The sequence below is a fragment of the Lepisma saccharinum genome, chromosome 21 (assembly GCF_977018435.1).
Source record: "Lepisma saccharinum chromosome 21, izLepSacc3.1, whole genome shotgun sequence".
NCBI lineage: Eukaryota > Metazoa > Arthropoda > Insecta > Zygentoma > Lepismatidae > Lepisma > Lepisma saccharinum.
Genome location: NC_139249.1, coordinates 29697276 through 29715998, shown reverse-complemented (window position 1 = coordinate 29715998; position 18723 = coordinate 29697276). Strand labels below are relative to the sequence as shown.

The window sequence follows — 18723 nt, the reverse complement described above, 5'->3', positions numbered from 1 at the left end:
GAAATATTCTTTTAGGCAATCATTTGAACATGGATGAATAATGAGACCAATTAAATAGTCAGCACAAGGAGAGAAAGCCAATTATTAGTTAAGAATAACTAGTGAAAATTATCGTGATATATATATTGTTCTCGTTAAGGTCATAATTATTAATGACAGTTGATGTATGTATCTAATATCATTGTTCAATACAAAGTTAAGTTTTGTTAAATAAACTGTCATTCAATCCTATCCAGTGAACTTTATATTCTAGTATTCTAATAATTAAAATTACTTGATGCATGGTGTACCACGTACTTATGGGGGTCCAGTATGCAGGTTCATAGCTATCTTTCATCTGTCAATCGGAAGGGTATGTTTAATCCCAATTAAAACAAATAATCTTAAATCCGAAACAGAGCAAGAAAGAAAGGGCTATAAAAAGCAGAGCATGGTTCGATGGAACTATGACAAGTAATATTCATTATCATAATTGGTAGAAATGGAAAAGAGATAATGTCAAACTTTCAGAGAAGTAATCCATTTGTTACGGTAAGTCAGATAGGGGCTCCGGATTGGCAACCCGGGATACGACCTCAAATGTCGTCCACATTTCAAAGACCATTTGCAATAGGGGAAGATCCATTAGATTTCACTTGTCTAGATAGTGGTAGAATCGAACAAATGGAATGTTACAATAAGGAAACTCAAGTAAAAACCGTAACTGATTTAATTGATCTTGGGCAGGACAATGTGAGTAGTACACCTTTGAATGAAAATCGGGAAAGTAATGTATTAGGAAATATGCCATGTGTATTTGAAGGAAATGCTTTGCAAAAGGTATCAAATAAAAGGTAAATTTCTTGAGCATGTATTCTTAGCTCTCCCTGATTTTTCAAAAAAATTCGTTCTTGAATGTGACAGTTCATTGAAAGCCTATGGTGCTTGTCTAATGCAAGAAGATGATTCAGGTAAACTAAAGCCAGTATATTTCTTTTCAAGGAGATTAAAGGAGACAGAACGTAATAAAACAATATATGAACTAGAATTAACCAGTCTAGTTCAAGCATTAGAGAAATTCAAATATTTTTTGCAATGTAAAAGATTTACCATTAGAGTAGATAATATGGCCTTATTTCACATGTTGAAGAGAGCGAAGAAATATAGTAAATTTGCAAGGTGGGTTGAATTTATTTCTTCATTTAGTTTCGATTTACATCATATTCCATCATCCAGTAATGTAATCGCAGATTTTCTTTCAAGAATGTATGATCATTCTCAGTACGATACCGATGATTTAGATAAATCTGAAATTGATTCTGTTTGTTTGAATTTATGGGGTTTTCCTACATTGTTAAATTCCATTTTGTCTGAGCAAGATAAAGATGATGAGATAAAGGTCATAAAGAACAAAATCAAGGCCAATGAACAAGTTCCTAATTATTGTGTGCGTAATGGAATTGTATACAAGAAAACTAGAAATAAAGGACAGCCATTCAAGGTACTAGTCCCCAAACACTTAATTGAACCGTTAATTCAATATTATCACACCAATGTCATAGGTGGAGGACATTCAAATTGGTCCAAAACTTTGAGAAAACTTCAAAGAAATTTTACTTGGGAAAATATGGTCGATGTTGTAAAGGATAGAGTAACAAGCTGTGAATTGTGTCAATTAGCTAAGGAAAGAAATAAAACTCCAATGGGTGTTTTGTCATCAGAAATCATTAAGCATCCCTTACAGAGAGTGAGTTGTGATATTTTGGGACCTTTGCCAAATTCAAATGGTTTTAAGTATGTATTTGTAGTAGTAGATAATGCTAGTAGATATGTTTGGTATCAAGCATTACGACAAGTTTCGTCGAAAATAATAATTCAACATTTGCAAAGATATTGTTCAAATTTTGGATATTTTTCTCAATTTTGTTCAGATAACGCTAGTTATTATACTTCTGAGTTATTCAGTGAATTTCTGTATGGTATTGGTTGCAAACATATTACAATTAGTCCATGGAATCCAAAAGCAAACTTGTGTGAAAGAATGATTAGAAATCTGAAACAAGCTCTAAGATGTTTTTGTTCCACCAACCAATCGACGTGGTCAAAATATTTGTATCATTTACAATATTGTTTCAATAACACTAATCATCAATCAATAGATTGTACCCCTGCAGAACTCTTCTTAGGAAGGAAACTTTTGATCCATTGTTGCAAAATTGGCAATTGACTGATAATGAAATGTTAGATTTTACCCAAGGTAATCAAATAAAATGGTCTCGTGCATTAGAAAAAATGAAAAGTGAGTGGCATAAACGTGAAAAAAGTTACAAGAAAAAATACAGTAATGTGACGTATCAAATCAATGATAAAGTAGTTGTAAGGACTCATCCTAAAGCATCATTGCTGGATGGTATTACAAGGTCATTAAGTATGCTGTATGAGGGTCCATATATAATCAAGAAGTTTTTAACCCCAGTTTCTGTATTGTTAGAGAAGGTGGAAAATCCATCTGTTGAAAAACGTTGTCATATTGATCAAATAAAACTGTATAGAGTATCCAGGAAGTGAGTCAGTCAAACAATGGTGTTTTTTCATGTTCATAATCATCATATATATATTCTTGAATGTGTTGTCAAATGTGAGTTGAGATACTGTTGATTGTTTTGTATTGACAGGTATTCCTCAATGGTACAGATATGTCGACAATCAACATCTAATGAAAAAGGAATCCTAAGGACATTGAAGGATATTTGTGAGAAACAACAATAGTACCTAATTGTGTTATTTTGTTTATTGTAAGCGATCAATATTGTATATATATATGTTAAAATCCTCCACAGGTAATGTTCAAGTATTGGGGGAGGGCAGTTTATAGCCTGTGTAAGATTTTGGTTTCTCTCTCTCTGAATGAAAGAAGGTAAAAGCCAATAGATGGCACTGATCGCAGGTTACGTAATTCAGTTTGCCGGTTGGATGTAAGAATCCTAAACCTACACACTTCACTTCCAGCTAGCACACGTTCAACATCACAATCCAACAGGGCACTCGACGTGACGGGAGAGGTCAACAGGGGACTTAGACGAACGTAGTGGTGATGGTTTAATTTCATTTCTTTAGTAGAGAAATAGTTTAATAGTATTTTATTTAATTTTGTAGAGTAGTTCGTAGTATGATATTAATTTGCTTGTTGATCTTTACCGAGTGATCGTCATTACAGACAAGTAGGAAAAGGGGGAAATTTAACATAGAAATATTCTTTTAGGCAATCATTTGAACATGGATGAATAATGAGACCAATTAAATAGTCAGCACAAGGAGAGAAAGCCAATTATTAGTTAAGAATAACTAGTGAAAATTATCGTGATATATATATTGTTCTCGTTAAGGTCATAATTATTAATGACAGTTGATGTATGTATCTAATATCATTGTTCAATACAAAGTTAAGTTTTGTTAAATAAACTGTCATTCAATCCTATCCAGTGAACTTTATATTCTAGTATTCTAATAATTAAAATTACTTGATGCATGGTGTACCACGTACTTATGGGGGTCCAGTATGCAGGTTCATAGCTATCTTTCATCTGTCAATCGGAAGGGTATGTTTAATCCCAATTAAAACAAATAATCTTAAATCCGAAACAGAGCAAGAAAGAAAGGGCTATAGTACTCAATACAATGCACCTGGGAGCAGTCCCTGCTTTGCACTGACTAGTGGGAATTCTGGCCGGAATGGCGCCACATGTATGACCGTCATGTGATGGTGGGGTGTGGTATGAGTAAGTTTCATTTTCGTAATCAGCCATGTATATATGTTTATTCCTTACACATTCATTCCGTTCCTTCAGAGCACATTTTCACAAGTTACAAATGTTGTCATATATCAATGTCATTAAAAAATTACATTTTTTTTTACATTTTTGTGATTTGTGAAAAACCTGATGTGCTATGAAATTTTGAAAGTGATTTTCGGAATCTGCGGAAAAAATCCATTCTGATACACCTCTTTATTTCAAAACAACAAAACCTTGCATATTAGTGTAATTAAAATAATACCAAAAACTCTAGATCCCTAGCATCATAGAAACAATGTTATCAATAAATTTGAAACGCATACCTTCACAAGCATCGGCATGGATGCCATTGGAATTCCCGCCACTACTTTCAGATCTTTGGTGAGCAGTTGCTGAGGAGTAAGACCACTCATGTTCGAGCGAGCAGCTTTCAAAAGTCGAAACACCTCTTGAGGAGAAGGAGAACTCATATGCTTCTCAAGTTCTTTGGCAATCTTGTGGTCCAGTTGAGTGGCTCTGCCTGCTTTCTCCGAAAGACAAGCCGTGTCGAGCAAGATTGGTCCTGAATGATATAATAATAAATGTTACACTGGCTTTTACATAACTTTTATATTTTTACTGGTTATGCTTGTGTACTCCAAGCACAAAATATATTAGTCACGAGATCAATCATATGGACAGTTGAACACTTTATGCACAGCAGAATACATCTAGATTTTACAGCTTCAAGCATATGTATACTGCCAGTGTTTTGAATAAAACAAAATGTAAAGGGGGAGTTCAGAAATGTTTTTATCAATTTTTAAGTTTTACAAAATCTCACTTCACATTCTATCATTACAATAACAATTAAATAAAATATACTATTTAATTATATTCATTAAAACAAACAGCCCATTTTTAAAAATTACAATTTTGAATGTGCATTGCATACACAGTTCCAGGAGTAAAATTTTCTAAATGTGGACATTGCTCTCAATGTTGATAAACTTAAAAATGATTACAAGTGATGACAGTTGGGAGTTCTTCTTTAACAGTCAGCAACATTTTAAAGATATCGTGTCTTCTCCTTCAAGACATTTTATTTCACGTAAGTCTGTAACATCTAGTGAGCCTTGAGATCATCACAACATTGGTAACTGATAAAGACGAGCACCTAACTGTAAGTACTTTTAAATGTTTTTAAATGTGCAGTTCCAAGATTTACATTCTTTCCACAAAGATGGACATACCAGTAGCACACATAATTACCACTTTCCCAATTTAAATTAATTTATAGCACTACAATTATTTATGAATAATACAAAACAATTATGATAGTGCACATATTCTCAGAGGCAGGGAAATAAAGTCAAGATTTTTTTTACCCTCCTCAAAAAAAAAAAAAAACTGTTTCAAATCATTTACCCATAATAAATGTAATTACCTCACCCTTGCAAATAACTTCTCCGTCCAACAGGCCATTCACTTTTTCTTGATAACATTTCTGCAAGTGTTGGCTGTAAAAGAACCTGAATATGATAAAGCAAAAATGTTTAGTAATTGGCAAGAAAATCAGGGAACTGTAACAAATTGAAAATATGTCAAAAGCTTGATATATCTTACCATATAAGAGTGTGGCAACTTGTTCTGTGAGCAGTTCAGGCTTTGTTCCCAACATCCTCTCTGCCACGAGGGTGCAGCATGATCCAACCTCCTGGATTCTCACATCGCAACCGTCCCATCTGGTCCCTGGTTCCCGAGGGCGGTGATCGAACACCTGCACGACGGACGATTTCAATATTTGATCTTGTGCGGGGAGAACATGATGGTCTACTAACACCAACTTCAGCTTTCTTGCTTTGTGCAGTGAATGTAAATCTACTTCATCTCTGTGAAAAAGTTAAATTATATAAGATTGCTACGTTATTTACAATATTAAGTTATATCAGCACTTTGTTTATTCGATCATAATTCTAGGGGAAGCATTGTACAGTACCTCCATTTGGTTATTGTGCAGCTTGATTGATCGGGATTATTTTACTTCGCTTTTCTGCCACTTTTCGCTAATTGTGAAGATGAAGAGTGACAACATGATGAAAATGATGATGAAACACTCACAAAGAACACCAAGGCCGATATTCGAACCTGGGACTCCTGGCATAGTAGCACACTGTGCTAACCACTCTGCCACGGAGGTCGGCTTACTGTGGAACTAGAACATGGCCTGCGTAGTTGTTGGAAGCATGCTGCTGGCTGGATGCATGTAACCCCTCAACTAAGTGGCACCTGTCTGCTGTGAATGTCAGCATTTCCTTGCATACAGGTATATGTGTCGCGTTGAAGAAATATTTATATTCACTTCTGTATAGTTTGCTAAAGTGATAAGTGGTAAAACAATAAGTGTTATAATGCAGCAGCATTAAGTAAGAATTTTTATGTACGATTCTTCTGTGAAAACAAACTCTTGCAGAAGTGTGAGGAGGTGACTTTTGCGGAAAGTTTCTCAAAAGATGTGAAAAATATGTGGCAGTACAAGAACAACATTTTACACATCGGTGTAAAAAAAAAAGTTAAAATTTCCCATTTAAGGGGATGTGGGGGGCAGGGCAAAACTCATTGTGAGAAACATATACGATTACTTGTAATTTTGTATTTTAATGTACTTTTACTTTAATAAAAATAAATTATATATATTAATTGAGGGGATACGTATAACTGATTTTCTTGGCAAGTGGTGTGCTTCCAGCAGCACAATAAATAAACGAAGGCACTATACAAAATCAATTAACTCAATTATCTCTTACACTGGCAAACAATCATTTTGTTAAACAATTTTGGGGTATTCTTATGTTTTTGTGAATTCCGAATATTGCTGTGTGGTTATTACGCACACAGCTGCAAAATAGAAAGTATATGTGTAAAAGTTTGGATATTTGTAAATGCTCGTGCCTAGGTTGCCTTTTGCAAAGTAGCCGTAAAGCCAACGTTTGGTTTCCCTAAACAGCTTCCCGGTTTGAAAGGTAACAATAGGGCCTTGCCCAGGTGGTTGGGGGTGGGTCGTTTGTCGGATGTATAAATACCAGGTTCCGACAGGTCTCAGTCTCTCATATCCTCAGACACAGATTCTCAGGCTTTCAGATCTCAGAAAGTGGCATTCCGTCAATGGATTAAGACAGTTTTATGGATGCATCGAGACACACAGAGAGTAAGCGCCGTATGCGTAGTGACCTCTGCATGATAAACTGTGAGGGCGGGTTACCGCTATGCTAAATAGTGAGCTCGTAGAGTGAAGTCTTGATAAGTGCATTTCTCTGTGTGATGGGGCAAAAGGCAACTTAAAGCATGTGTTATTGGATCTGTAATGGAAAAATGTATATACGGAGTAGGGGAGGTATATGTAAATAAACTGTACATACAAGAGAACTCCGCGAGACATTATTCTTCGTAACAATATGAAGTCTGATTTTCTCACGGGGCCCAATTTCTTTGTAAGAGAACTATCCAATAGTTGACATTGGACTGACATTAATCTAAGTACTAGCCCAGTCTCTATTAACTCCCTCGCAATAATGATGAGTTCCAGATGAGTTATCTGCATATTATATTACCTTATTTTGTTCGTTGAGCTATTAAATTTGAGGCCACACTTTCAGATGCAGCGAAGAAATTGGTCACTCTTCATACACCGAGTACATAAAGAAAAATGAACAGAAAGAAGAAAAGTCTCGCAACACAGTTAACACGTAGGCCTGCCAACCCTCCCAGAACAAAACTCACACTCATGGTCTCCCGGACAACCTTTGTTGCCTCCTGGAATTAAAAGATTTAGACTTTTAGAATTATTATATATTTTTTTATTATTATTATCTTTAGGTATGTATTTGCAGATTGAAGAAATTTGTTACTGCAAATCAAACAATTAAACCTCACAACAATATTTTGATGACTCATGATTAGGAAAAATAAGTCATGGTTGAAGTTAGTGGGAGAAAGAGAGAAATAGAAAGTTTCAACACATTGTTGTGTCAAAGCACCTACATAAAACAAAAACAAAGGCACTGTTGCATCAATGTCTTGAGACATCAACCATATATTTCCAACCACACAATTTTGCATTACGTTACAGTGGAATTAAGTGTTGCTGTGATGGCCAGTTTGGAGTCACGAGAAAAGGAAAGGAAATACTATTTACAAATTGTGGTTGTTAGGTTCTCTTCATTAAGCTGATTCAATTTAGTATTCACAGTAACAAGACCAGACAACAGCTGATAATCAGGGGATTACTCTTGCAGAACATTTTTAATATATGGGTCATTCCATGTCAAATCGACCAATTTCAGAAAAATTTCCAGGTCATGGTTCTTTGATTTGGATGAAATTTGGCATAAAGGTTCAATCATGTCTGGAAGGCTTGTATTCCAAATATTAGGTTCCTCCGAGAAATAGTTATAGAGTTATAGCCTGTGGAAGAAGGTGGTGCACAACAGACAATGGGATCCAAATATGAGAAATGAGCCTCAGGGTTAACTTCAGGACTCAATAACTTTGGAACTATCATTCACAGCCTAGTAATATTAACACACCAAACAAACCTTCCACCAAGGAATACGTGTATTGCATCAAAATACCCTCAGATTGTTTATGTTTGCAAATAAAATACACCAAAATATGCCTTAAAAATCCATATGTGTCAAAAAATGCACATTTTGTGTGCCTGCTGTTAAAACTGTAATCCAACCAAGAAGGTGGCATTAATTTTTCTAGTAACCCTGATGTGAGCTCAGTATGCGCACATTATGTCGCCTCCATATATATCACCCAATTCATATTATATGTGGTTGAATATGCAAGAAATTGAAAAATCACCAGAAAATGGTGGATTTTTGAAATGGTGTAGCACAGAGACAAGAGATATCCAAGCCAAGTTGCATACACTACATAATTGGACCTTCCTCTAATGTGTGTCAAGATTTCAACTTGTTATTGCAAGCCCCTAGTGCACAGTAAAGGTAGACTCTTAAACGTCCAGCGCGTTTTCAGTGGGAAGTAAAATTGTGCAAGTTTTAAATGAAAATTTATATCTCCGTAACTACAAATGCTATAGTACCAAATTATAGCTTGTTCCTTTCAGTACAGTCTCAGCTATATGCCTATTGTTGAAAATATCCTATTTGCACTAACCAAATAGAAGAAGACGAAAGTTAATAATCTTATTTTTTCTATACAATATTTCAATTTTGTCGGGCTCCCATGTAGGCAACGCCAGGACGTGAGGGTTCAGAACAGTTCCTGTGTATTGCCTAACATGTATTTTATTCTCATAGCAAGAATTGTGCACTTACTGATGACACTTTCGTAGAAAAATATTTTCTAATATAAAAGTCATGCTTTTTAACAGGAAATTCAAAATTCCAAAAATTGTTATCTCGGAAACTATGAATCCTAGAGTTAAAACTTATATCTAGTTTTCTTTCATACACACTGAACAATACGCCCATAGTCGAATAAACTTAATTTTCATTTATCAAGTAGTAGAAGAAGAAAGTTAAATAACTATATTTTTACTAAATTTGAATTTCATCAGACCCCCACGTAGGCAACACCGGAACGTGATGATTTAAAATGGAACCTGAATATTGCCGGATGTGTGTTTCATTCTCGTGCCAAGACTTGCAGACTTGCATCTGATACTTTCGGAGAAAGAATATAATTTTTAATGTAAGCGCAGTAAATTTTTCTTGGGGCAAATTGCACCCACTCCACCCCCACTCCCCAAATATATTCAGAATCAAATTGAACTTTACTAAATGCTAATAGTATGCTTAAGGCTCTTTGTGTAGCACTCAAGACATGTATCTCTTAACATTGCCTGAATCGCAGTATGCTCCAAAGGTCGAAGAAACCAAATCTGACGTATTTGGATGACCACTTTTCTGTAACAACCACAAAATTGGGATTTAACCTTGCAAAACATCACTAGAAGATTATTTACAGTTCTTTAGACATACAACAACAGAGTGAATTGAAAATCATAGGACACCAATTAATTTCAGAAATTTAATTTAATTTCAGGCTATAACTCTATAACTATTTCTCGGAGGAACATATTATTTGGAATACAAGCCTTTCGGACATGATTGAACCTTCATGCCAAATTTAATCCAAATCAAATAACCATGACCTGGAGGCCCTGGTCGATGACATGGAATGACCAATATAGGGTTTGACGGCTGTAAAGAAATCTCCCATAATTTTATTCTTTAAAGTTGGCAAGCCTATTAATATACGCTCCATACCTGAATATAAGCAAGTCTGTTGGAACATCATTTTCTTCGAAATAGAACATCACCTCTGTCTTCAGAGGTAAATCACACTGAGGAATATTAAGAACAGGAAGAACGACTTCTCCATCTTTCTTCACGGAGTTGTCCAACTGCAGGGCAAGTACCAGTGAAGAGACAGCAGAGTCCAAGTCACACGCTTCATTACCCAGCACAACAATGACCTTGGATGCTTTGTCCAGTTCACCCTGAAATGTGATCATTACCGAGAATTAAAATCTTCCAACTGAACACACACCCTGTGTCTAAAAAGTTCAGTGAATGTCATCAGAAAACAAACAAAACAGAAGATACAAACATATTACCTCTATTGGCCTTCAAATTACTCGCCATCCGCCACAACACACTATTGGTAATGCTCATAAAGCTCCTGGAAACTGTCAGCAAAAGGCTCTTTAGGAATTGATCGCAGAACGACTGTCATATGTTCTTGGATTACCGCCATCATCTTTCATGGCACTCTTCGGGTGGGGAAACAGAATTCAGGTGCATGAATTGTTGGTACAAGTGTACAGGATCGAAGCAACGAGCAGAAAATGTGTTTACGACTTGTCCAAATGCTTTCGCAATAAGAAGTGAATGACTGAGGATGAACTTGATGTTCACTCGTTGCTCCATTGCACTGTGACACTCCCTCTTACACTGACTATGTTTGACTGCCCACAGCAAGTTTACCCTGACAGCCACGTGTACTCCATGCTAGGTGGCACTTCTCGAAATGTCTGTGGATAACCATGTGCGCACACCTGGCTCATTTTGCTTTGCTGTTGATATAACGGACCATTCACAGACACTGGGTGTAAATATACAATAGTTATTTACAGTGCAAGGATCAAAGGAAACATTTGCAATGTGTGACAACAAATTATGTGTATTTTGGTGATTTACGTTGCTTATCTAGGAAAGAATCAAGATGACTAGTGAATTGATGAAATATGCGAAGGGAGAAACACAATGAAATGTCTGTTACCTAGCATTTTTAAGGTTCTATGGCTTCCTAGTGCACTACTATAACCACTCTAGAAGAGAGACGGTATCATCATTAATTACAGCTGCCTGCTACGGCAACTGCACACATGTGGTGCCAGGGAAAAGAGGGGGGAGGGGGGTTACACACACAGCTCCTATTTTATACTCCACACCTGCATATTTATCTTAATAGTAAATTATGAAAGACAGTAGGTCCATTCAAAACTACTAAACCTACTATTCAATTTCTTTTATTCTTTTAAAGTATTCATGAATGCTACACATATGTAAATTCATAATAACCCATGGCATAACAGCCTGCGAGGGTCAGTGCCTACCTACCACCAGAGGTGGACGATCATTCAACCAGTTACGGGATGATGCGTGGTCAGCACGACGAACCCCAGGCATTGTTGTGGTGGACACCGGTTAGATACACAGACCGAAATCTTAGGAGAAAAGTTCTTAGCAGAGACTTGAACCTGTGTGCCATTCGGACTGAGCTGTTCTCTCAATGTATTGTTTTGCCCCGGTTTGTTGTCCCCGCGCATGTTCTGTAGCCAGAGCTACATGACAAATAATATGACTCATTTTCAAGGAAAATGGAGTAATGGAATTGTTCACAAAGGTATTTAAAAGTGAAGACAGATGCTTTTAAGATATCTACTTAAGGTTTTGAAAATTTGTGAGAAAGCTAGATTTTTAGACATTAGGCTACCTATGACAACTTCTTCGATGTTACATCAGGCATTCATAAAACATACTACTACCACAGTCAATGTCTGTTTTTCATCAATACCACAAAAAAACATTTTGTGACTAAGTGCAATCAGCAAAGCTCCCCTTGGCAATGGCGTAAATGATGAGAGTTTGCCTCTTACATTTTACTTTCCTACAGTGAAGACCCCACTGCTCTTCATAATTACAATGGATGCAATTAACTAGGGAAGAAGATAGGAGAGGAAGAGATGAAGGCCCTGCTGTTTGCTGATGACTTAGTAATATGGGGAAACAGGGAAGAAGTAATACAGATACGGCTTGATAGTTGGAATGAGAAAATTAGAAGAGCAGGAATGAAATTCAGTGCAGAAACGAATGAGTACTAATAACAACAAGAAACAGAGCCAGAAATGTACCAAGAATGAAGATGGACATGGAAGTTGAGGGTAGTGGAGAGTTTCAAATATCTAGGAAGCATAATTGAGAGAAGTGGAAGAATAGATGAGGAGGTAAACAGAAGAGTACAAATGGGTAGTAGACTATATCAAAGCGTTTGAAGATTAATATGCAACAGGGATGTACCTACGAAATGCAAGAAGATAACATATAACACATACTATGTGCCAATAATTACGTACGGAGCAGAGACTTGGACAATGACAGAGAGAGACAAAATATAGATGCAACAGTGGATATGAAGTTTTAAGGAGTATACTGGGGAAGACTAGAAGGGATAGAATACGGAATGAGGAGATCCGACAGACAGTGGGAGTGGTGAAGCTTCAGGACAGGATAGATCAGGAACAGATGAGATGATTCGGAAACATGAAGAGGATGGGTGCAGAAAGACTGCCAGTAAGAGCTTATGATGCACAAGAAGTGGGAATAAGGTCAACGGGGAGACCAAGATGTCGGTGGAAAGAGCAGACAGTGGAGAGTTGTAGGAGAAGAGGACAAGATTGGAACACTGTGAAAAGAGAGGAGTGGTGGAAGACCAAAAAAAACTGGAGATGCTTGACTTCACTTCTATGTTGACCCATCCAGAGGCAGGAAATGGCAAAGTATAATGATGACAGTGAAGACACCTGCTCTCACTTTTCAATGTCCAGGGAAGAGAAAAAATAATTTGAACCATAACCAAGAACTTAAATACATCAGGGTTCACAAATGAGTTTTCCAGAATTCTGGAACATCACTATTTTAAATAAATTTTACAATGACCTCCCCTATTTCCCTTGGGAGAAATTTTCCTATGTGGGTGAATCAAAAAGTAAGTTACACCCGAGCCGTGTTCCTGTACTAAAAGAGATAAAATAATCACGTTTGGTGGCAATACTGTCCGGAATGTATTCTCCCCCGTACCCAAAGCAGCCATGCTGCAGCTGCTTTAATATGAGAGTCGTCACCGTATGAGTATGGTGCATCGTATTGAGGTGGCATTCAAAATCAGAGTGAAATCCATCACCAAATTGTTGAGGTGTCTGGTGAGAATGCAATGTCACATCCCATGATCAGGAAATGGTGCCAGATGTTCGAAGAGGAAAGAACAAACGTGAAAGACGAACAGTGTGTTGGGCAGCCTGCAACTGTGAACACTATCGACAAAACAGAGCATGTGAATGCAATCATCCTTGCCACCCGCCACGTGAAAATTAAAAGAGATTGCAAGTGAACTGAACATATCCTACGATAGTGTGTCTATGCTGATTCATCACCAGTTGGGTGTATCGTGAACTGTGCTCTCACTGGGTGCCGCGATAGTTAACCGATGAGCACAAAAGTCAACTCAATTGAAATTGGACGGAATTTTTACACACAAGAAATAAAAAAAACCTGGTCACACGATTCAAAAAGTGCTTGGAATACTTTGGTGAGTATGTCGAAAAAAAGTTAAAATGTTCATACATTTTTGTACAATAATTATTTTCTTTCTAATGTGTTCTGTTTGTTTTATACAAAGGGGGTGTAACTTACTTTTTGATTTACCCTAGTACCATGGATACAATGAGACAATGTGAACTCCATTTCCTTTTATGCCCTGCTTTCCAAATCTATTTTCAACTAAAAACACAATTAACTCTTTCATTGTGATATTATGGCATGTCATCATATTGAATGCAGAATGTTAGGTATTGAAGCGAGAGTCTAACTGTATACAACTGGTAATCACTTGATTATAATCTGAAAGGGAAGCTGCATTTACAAGATTCACATGTATTTTCCCAGAGTTTTCCACAATCATTTTTTCTCCAGAGTAGTCAATACACAGTGCAATACTATTTTAATTTATTTTACAGTATCCTACATTTCCCCTTGTAGCTATACCAGCCTCACATTCTTAGTAGTGATAATTTTGCCACTCTGATATATTTATAAGTAGTCCGTAATTTAGTGTAATATTCTGCCATTTTGTTATTATACTTATGACAAAATTCGAATGTCATGGTTTTGTAAAGTAAATGTCTAAATACACAGTTCTCTATTAAAGACAAAACCAATTGAATCCCTTCGTCACAAGTACAAATTGACGAGATGAAAGTATAAGTTGATTTTTTTTGTTATCTGAAAAAATGTTATATCAGTTCACTTTCTGATACTAAGAACAAAACTGATTCAATAATAAAATGGCATCCCTGTGTGTATATAATTAAGAACTAAGGTTTCAGATATTTGTGGGGGTAACGGTTCTGAATGTTTAATGATTCATTTTGCAAGTCTTAAAGGAGTATTTGCAAGTACTTCAGAATACTGGAAATGGTTGCAGGAGTAAGTTTCAAGGTTGGACAAACTAATTAACACAGTTAAACGTTTCACTATGTAGTACTTACCAGAGAAATTATGTTTGAAAAGTAGCTTACGCGAGCATCCGTGCTTCTCATCGAGCAGCTGCTCTTGGTGTCCAGTTGTTCAGACACAGAATTTTAGGGGATTTCATGCGAGACTCAAAGGTGGTTTTGTGCTTGTGACAAGATTTGTTACATGATCAGGTGTTGGAAGTATTTAGGAATGTTTTATTAATGCCAAACTACCTAAATCTAACATGCCTAACCTAACAGTGAAACCATTTAGCAATGTAATACTTCTTCGCACCCCACGCACATGAAGTAGATAACAGCAGCAGAGTGTACCCAAGATGAGATTGAACGAACAGCTGCTCATGAACAAAAAATCATATACAGGTGTATGGAAGGGAGAATTCATTGTCAAGATAAGATGCAGTAAGTAATCACTAAAACTCTGAAGTATGAATTAACAGACATAAATAGAAACCAAACCATGCAAAAAGTGCCAGTGTACCATGATTAATTACGAATTAAACAATCTGAACTTGGGCACAAATTTGTCACACTTTTGAGAAACAGAAGTTTAAAAACAGATACAATAGTAATTGCACTGTAATGCAAAATAAACGTACAACTAAAGCCTATATATTCAAAACAGTTTGTGTGAAGCAAATTAATGAAGTTGTAACTATTGATGGCTATTGTAATTATTATAAACAGGCAGAAGCATATTCTAGTCCTTCAGATGTATTTCAATAGGATTCATTGAACAATTAGATGATTCGTAACAGTTTTGTATGGGCACAACACCTCTCACTCGTTTATTTCGTTATTTTTAACATTTGTACTTACATATTCTGCATTGCGAAAGATTCTTCAAGGTGGAATTATGCTTTTTTCATGAAAATAATTTCAATTTTTCACATTACGAGTAATTATTGTTCTTCCTTTTTTTGCTTCCGTAACACACAATATAACAGCTTGACTAGCATTGTGGATCATCAGTGTTTCCAACCTTCTTAACCGAAAAATGCCCCACAAACCATTCATGGTAAGGTTAGGTTAGTTTAGGCAAACAGTTAAAATTTGGGGTCGTAGTAATATCAGGAATGAATATTACGTTTTTTCATCTTCTTGCAAAACAACGGCATGTTTGGAAACCTGACAGGGTGTTATGTCATCAAACGTACTCAACATCTGGTTCATGTAGACGAAGGAAATGAAAGCAACAGCAATTGTGCGTTGGAGAGATATTTCTCTTGACAAATACATGAATTCCCGGTGAAATAGATTCCAAGATGAAAGAAAATACCTGCACGAAATTTGAAAATGCTACAGAAACTCATTTCCGTAAGTAGTTTCTTCTGTAAAAATGAAAAAAATACATTGTGCCGATATGAAACTGTTACCAGTTATTTATTATTATTTTTTTTTTTTAGCATTGTTAGCATAGCATAGAAACAAGTTTTATTTTCTGTCTACTTGTTCTTCCCCTTTTCTTCAGGTTTCACTGCAACAAAAATTTCAGTTGCTTTTAAGTGTCATCAGGTCATGCTTCAGAAATTATTTAACACAAGTTGGAATGTGATGAGTAGTTCTTCTTTTGATAGCACACACTTCTGCATAACCGTGAAAACAACTATAACTCATTTAAATAATATCCTTTTTAACATTCCTACTTACGTATTCTGCATTGCGGAACATTGTTTAGGGTGGAATTATGCTTTTCTCACAAAAATAATAGCGGATAGCCTCACAAATCATTCACGCATAGCCCTAAAAAACCTTTCACGGCAAGGTTAGGTTAGGCAAACATAGTTAAAAATACATTTTTCTAGAAAAAAAAATGAATTCATGCTAAAAGAGATTACACGATGAAAGAAAATACATTGACGAACTTCGATAATGCTATAGAAACTGATTTCGGTAAGTAGTTTCTTGCGTAAAAATGAAGAAATCAGTTTTTACTAGATCGAAGTTTTACCCATGTATTCTAAATGTATCACTTCAACTTTACATTTCATCCTGACATTGAAGATGGAACATAGATTATGTAAATGAAGGCATGTTATAGAAGGGGAACAAACCAATGGAACATATTAAGAAAAGTTAAGCAACCCAAAAAAGTGACGGTAAAAATTTACTATCCTTCAGACACCTCTAATTTTCTCGTTTCGTCAATTTTTGACATTTGTACTTACGTATCTGCTTCGCGGAACATTCCTGAAGGTGTATCAACGTTGTTTTGATGAAATTTTAACTATGTTTCCTAACCTAACAGAACTAACCTAACCACGCACCAATGGTTCGTGGGGCTAGCGCCAATGGTTCGCAATTATTTCCAATTTCTAGATCCTGATACTAACACGACACCAAATTTTAACTATGTTTCCTAACCTAACAGAACTAACCTATCCACGCACCAATGGTTCGTGGGTCTAGCTATTCTCCGTCGGAGAATTAATTTTCAACAAACAACATGAATTTCAGCTATGAAACATTCCCACATCACACAAAACACCTTCCCGATGTTCGACAATGCTACAGGAACTTATTACAGTAAGTAGTTACTTCTATAAAAATAAATAAATGTGTCCGAAGGATAGAAAACTAGTACCCTTTATTTTAATGCTAACAGAACCAAACCTGACCTGCCTAACCTAACCACAAAACCATATATTGAACAAAATCTTAAGTAATCGCTAAAACTCCGCACTATGAGTTAACCGACGTAAATCAAAACCGAACCATGTAAAAATTGCATTTGTAGCATGATGAGATCGCAATAAAACAAAAGGAACTTGGGCCTCGTAAATAGTCTGCAGTGCTTGAAAAGCGAAATAAATAAAACAAATTAATTAAAAGCAAGGATGATTTTTTTCATTTCACCAAATAGTGCAATACATCTGTAATTTGTGTTTGTATGTTTACGTTGTATGATCAGTTTCTTGGGGTGTAAGACACAGTATGTCATTAGCTTGCCTTGAACAAGCTTTCTTTGTTTCAAATTTCCAAATGTGTGGTTGTAGAAAAAAAATGAAGCAAGTTATTAGTGGCCTTCAGTTTTCCTGACATACTTTCACATTGATATTCGATGTAGTGGCTAAAGCATACATGCATTTTTCGTGTTTTCAACATCGCACAATCACAATTTCATTCTGCACCCCTAGATCCTGGCGCCGCCACTGATGAGATATCTTGGGAGATACCACCGCTCTTCCCCCTCACACACTCACACACACTTTTCGAGCATTCGTTCTAAGAGTCTCAGAAGACTGCAATATATGAGTAACGTGCTACACACATATATATTTCGTATCATTTCCCGGGAAAAATTTCACAATAAAAAGACATTCTAATTTCAGTCATAACCACACCCTTTAACTCAATTTTACAAATTATAACTGCCTACACGATAAAAATATCGTAACCTGATGCAGACAGTAATTTTATAAAGAAAAAGAAGCGAAAAAATTGTTTCTTTCTGGAATCTCATACGGTTGAAAAGAAAACGAAATATTTTGTAATGCTTGACAGGGTGGGTGTTGGGCCAGACTTGTCCATTGTAAGTCAACTAATGTTGATTATGCTATGAAGTAATATTTATTTATATAGCAAATACGTTCACAATGCGACAAATACTGTAACATTGATAATTAATCTGGAGTTTAAGTCATATTCTCAACATCTTAGTCTGAAATCTGTACTTACCAAATGCTTTCTTGCACCGTGTAAAAACTTGTCCATATTTAACCTTTTAAATATACTTTCGAAAGTGTATTTACATATTTCTTCACATTTCAGAGAAAATCTGCGGATGTCCCTTTAAATTATATTGCATACCAGAACGTTTATAATAAAATCAACAAAATCCATCCATTCCCCTCTGCCTACCATCTTGGAACATAACAGACGACAAGTAAGTCACTGTTGCCAAAACGTTACACCAAGCTCTTTAGTTACAGTGATATCACAGATATCACTATTTCCTTGTTCATAGCCAAATTGCTTTACTCTTTTTCATAGAAAAAATAATAATAATAATAATAATAATAATAATTTTTATTGTAGAAACATGTGAGAACATCACATGTATTACAATCGTCAGAAATGTACAAATAAAGTATCTATAGATCTTACAAAAAAAAACAAAAA

The 18723-nt window shown here is 35.8% G+C and overlaps 1 protein-coding gene across 5 annotated transcripts in view; it reads right to left on the bottom strand.

Annotated features, from left to right (window-relative positions):
- The window catches only part of LOC146004407 (uncharacterized), a 145592-nt gene extending 127121 nt beyond the window's left edge, over positions 1 to 18471 (bottom strand). For all 5 annotated transcript variants that reach the window (XR_014443927.1, XM_083143246.1, XM_083143245.1 and 2 more), the window contains exons 1-4: positions 18280 to 18471; positions 10052 to 10284; positions 5379 to 5644; positions 4097 to 4335 (exon numbers count right to left, since the gene is read on the bottom strand). Coding sequence is in view for 4 of the 5 variants with exons in the window: in XM_083143246.1 (XP_082999372.1) it covers positions 4097 to 4335; positions 5379 to 5644; positions 10052 to 10284; positions 18280 to 18315 (774 nt within the window). In the remaining variant the exon portion in view is untranslated. The remainder of the gene's footprint in view (positions 1 to 4096; positions 4336 to 5378; positions 5645 to 10051; positions 10285 to 18279) is intronic.
- Positions 18472 to 18723: the final 252 nt, after the last annotated feature.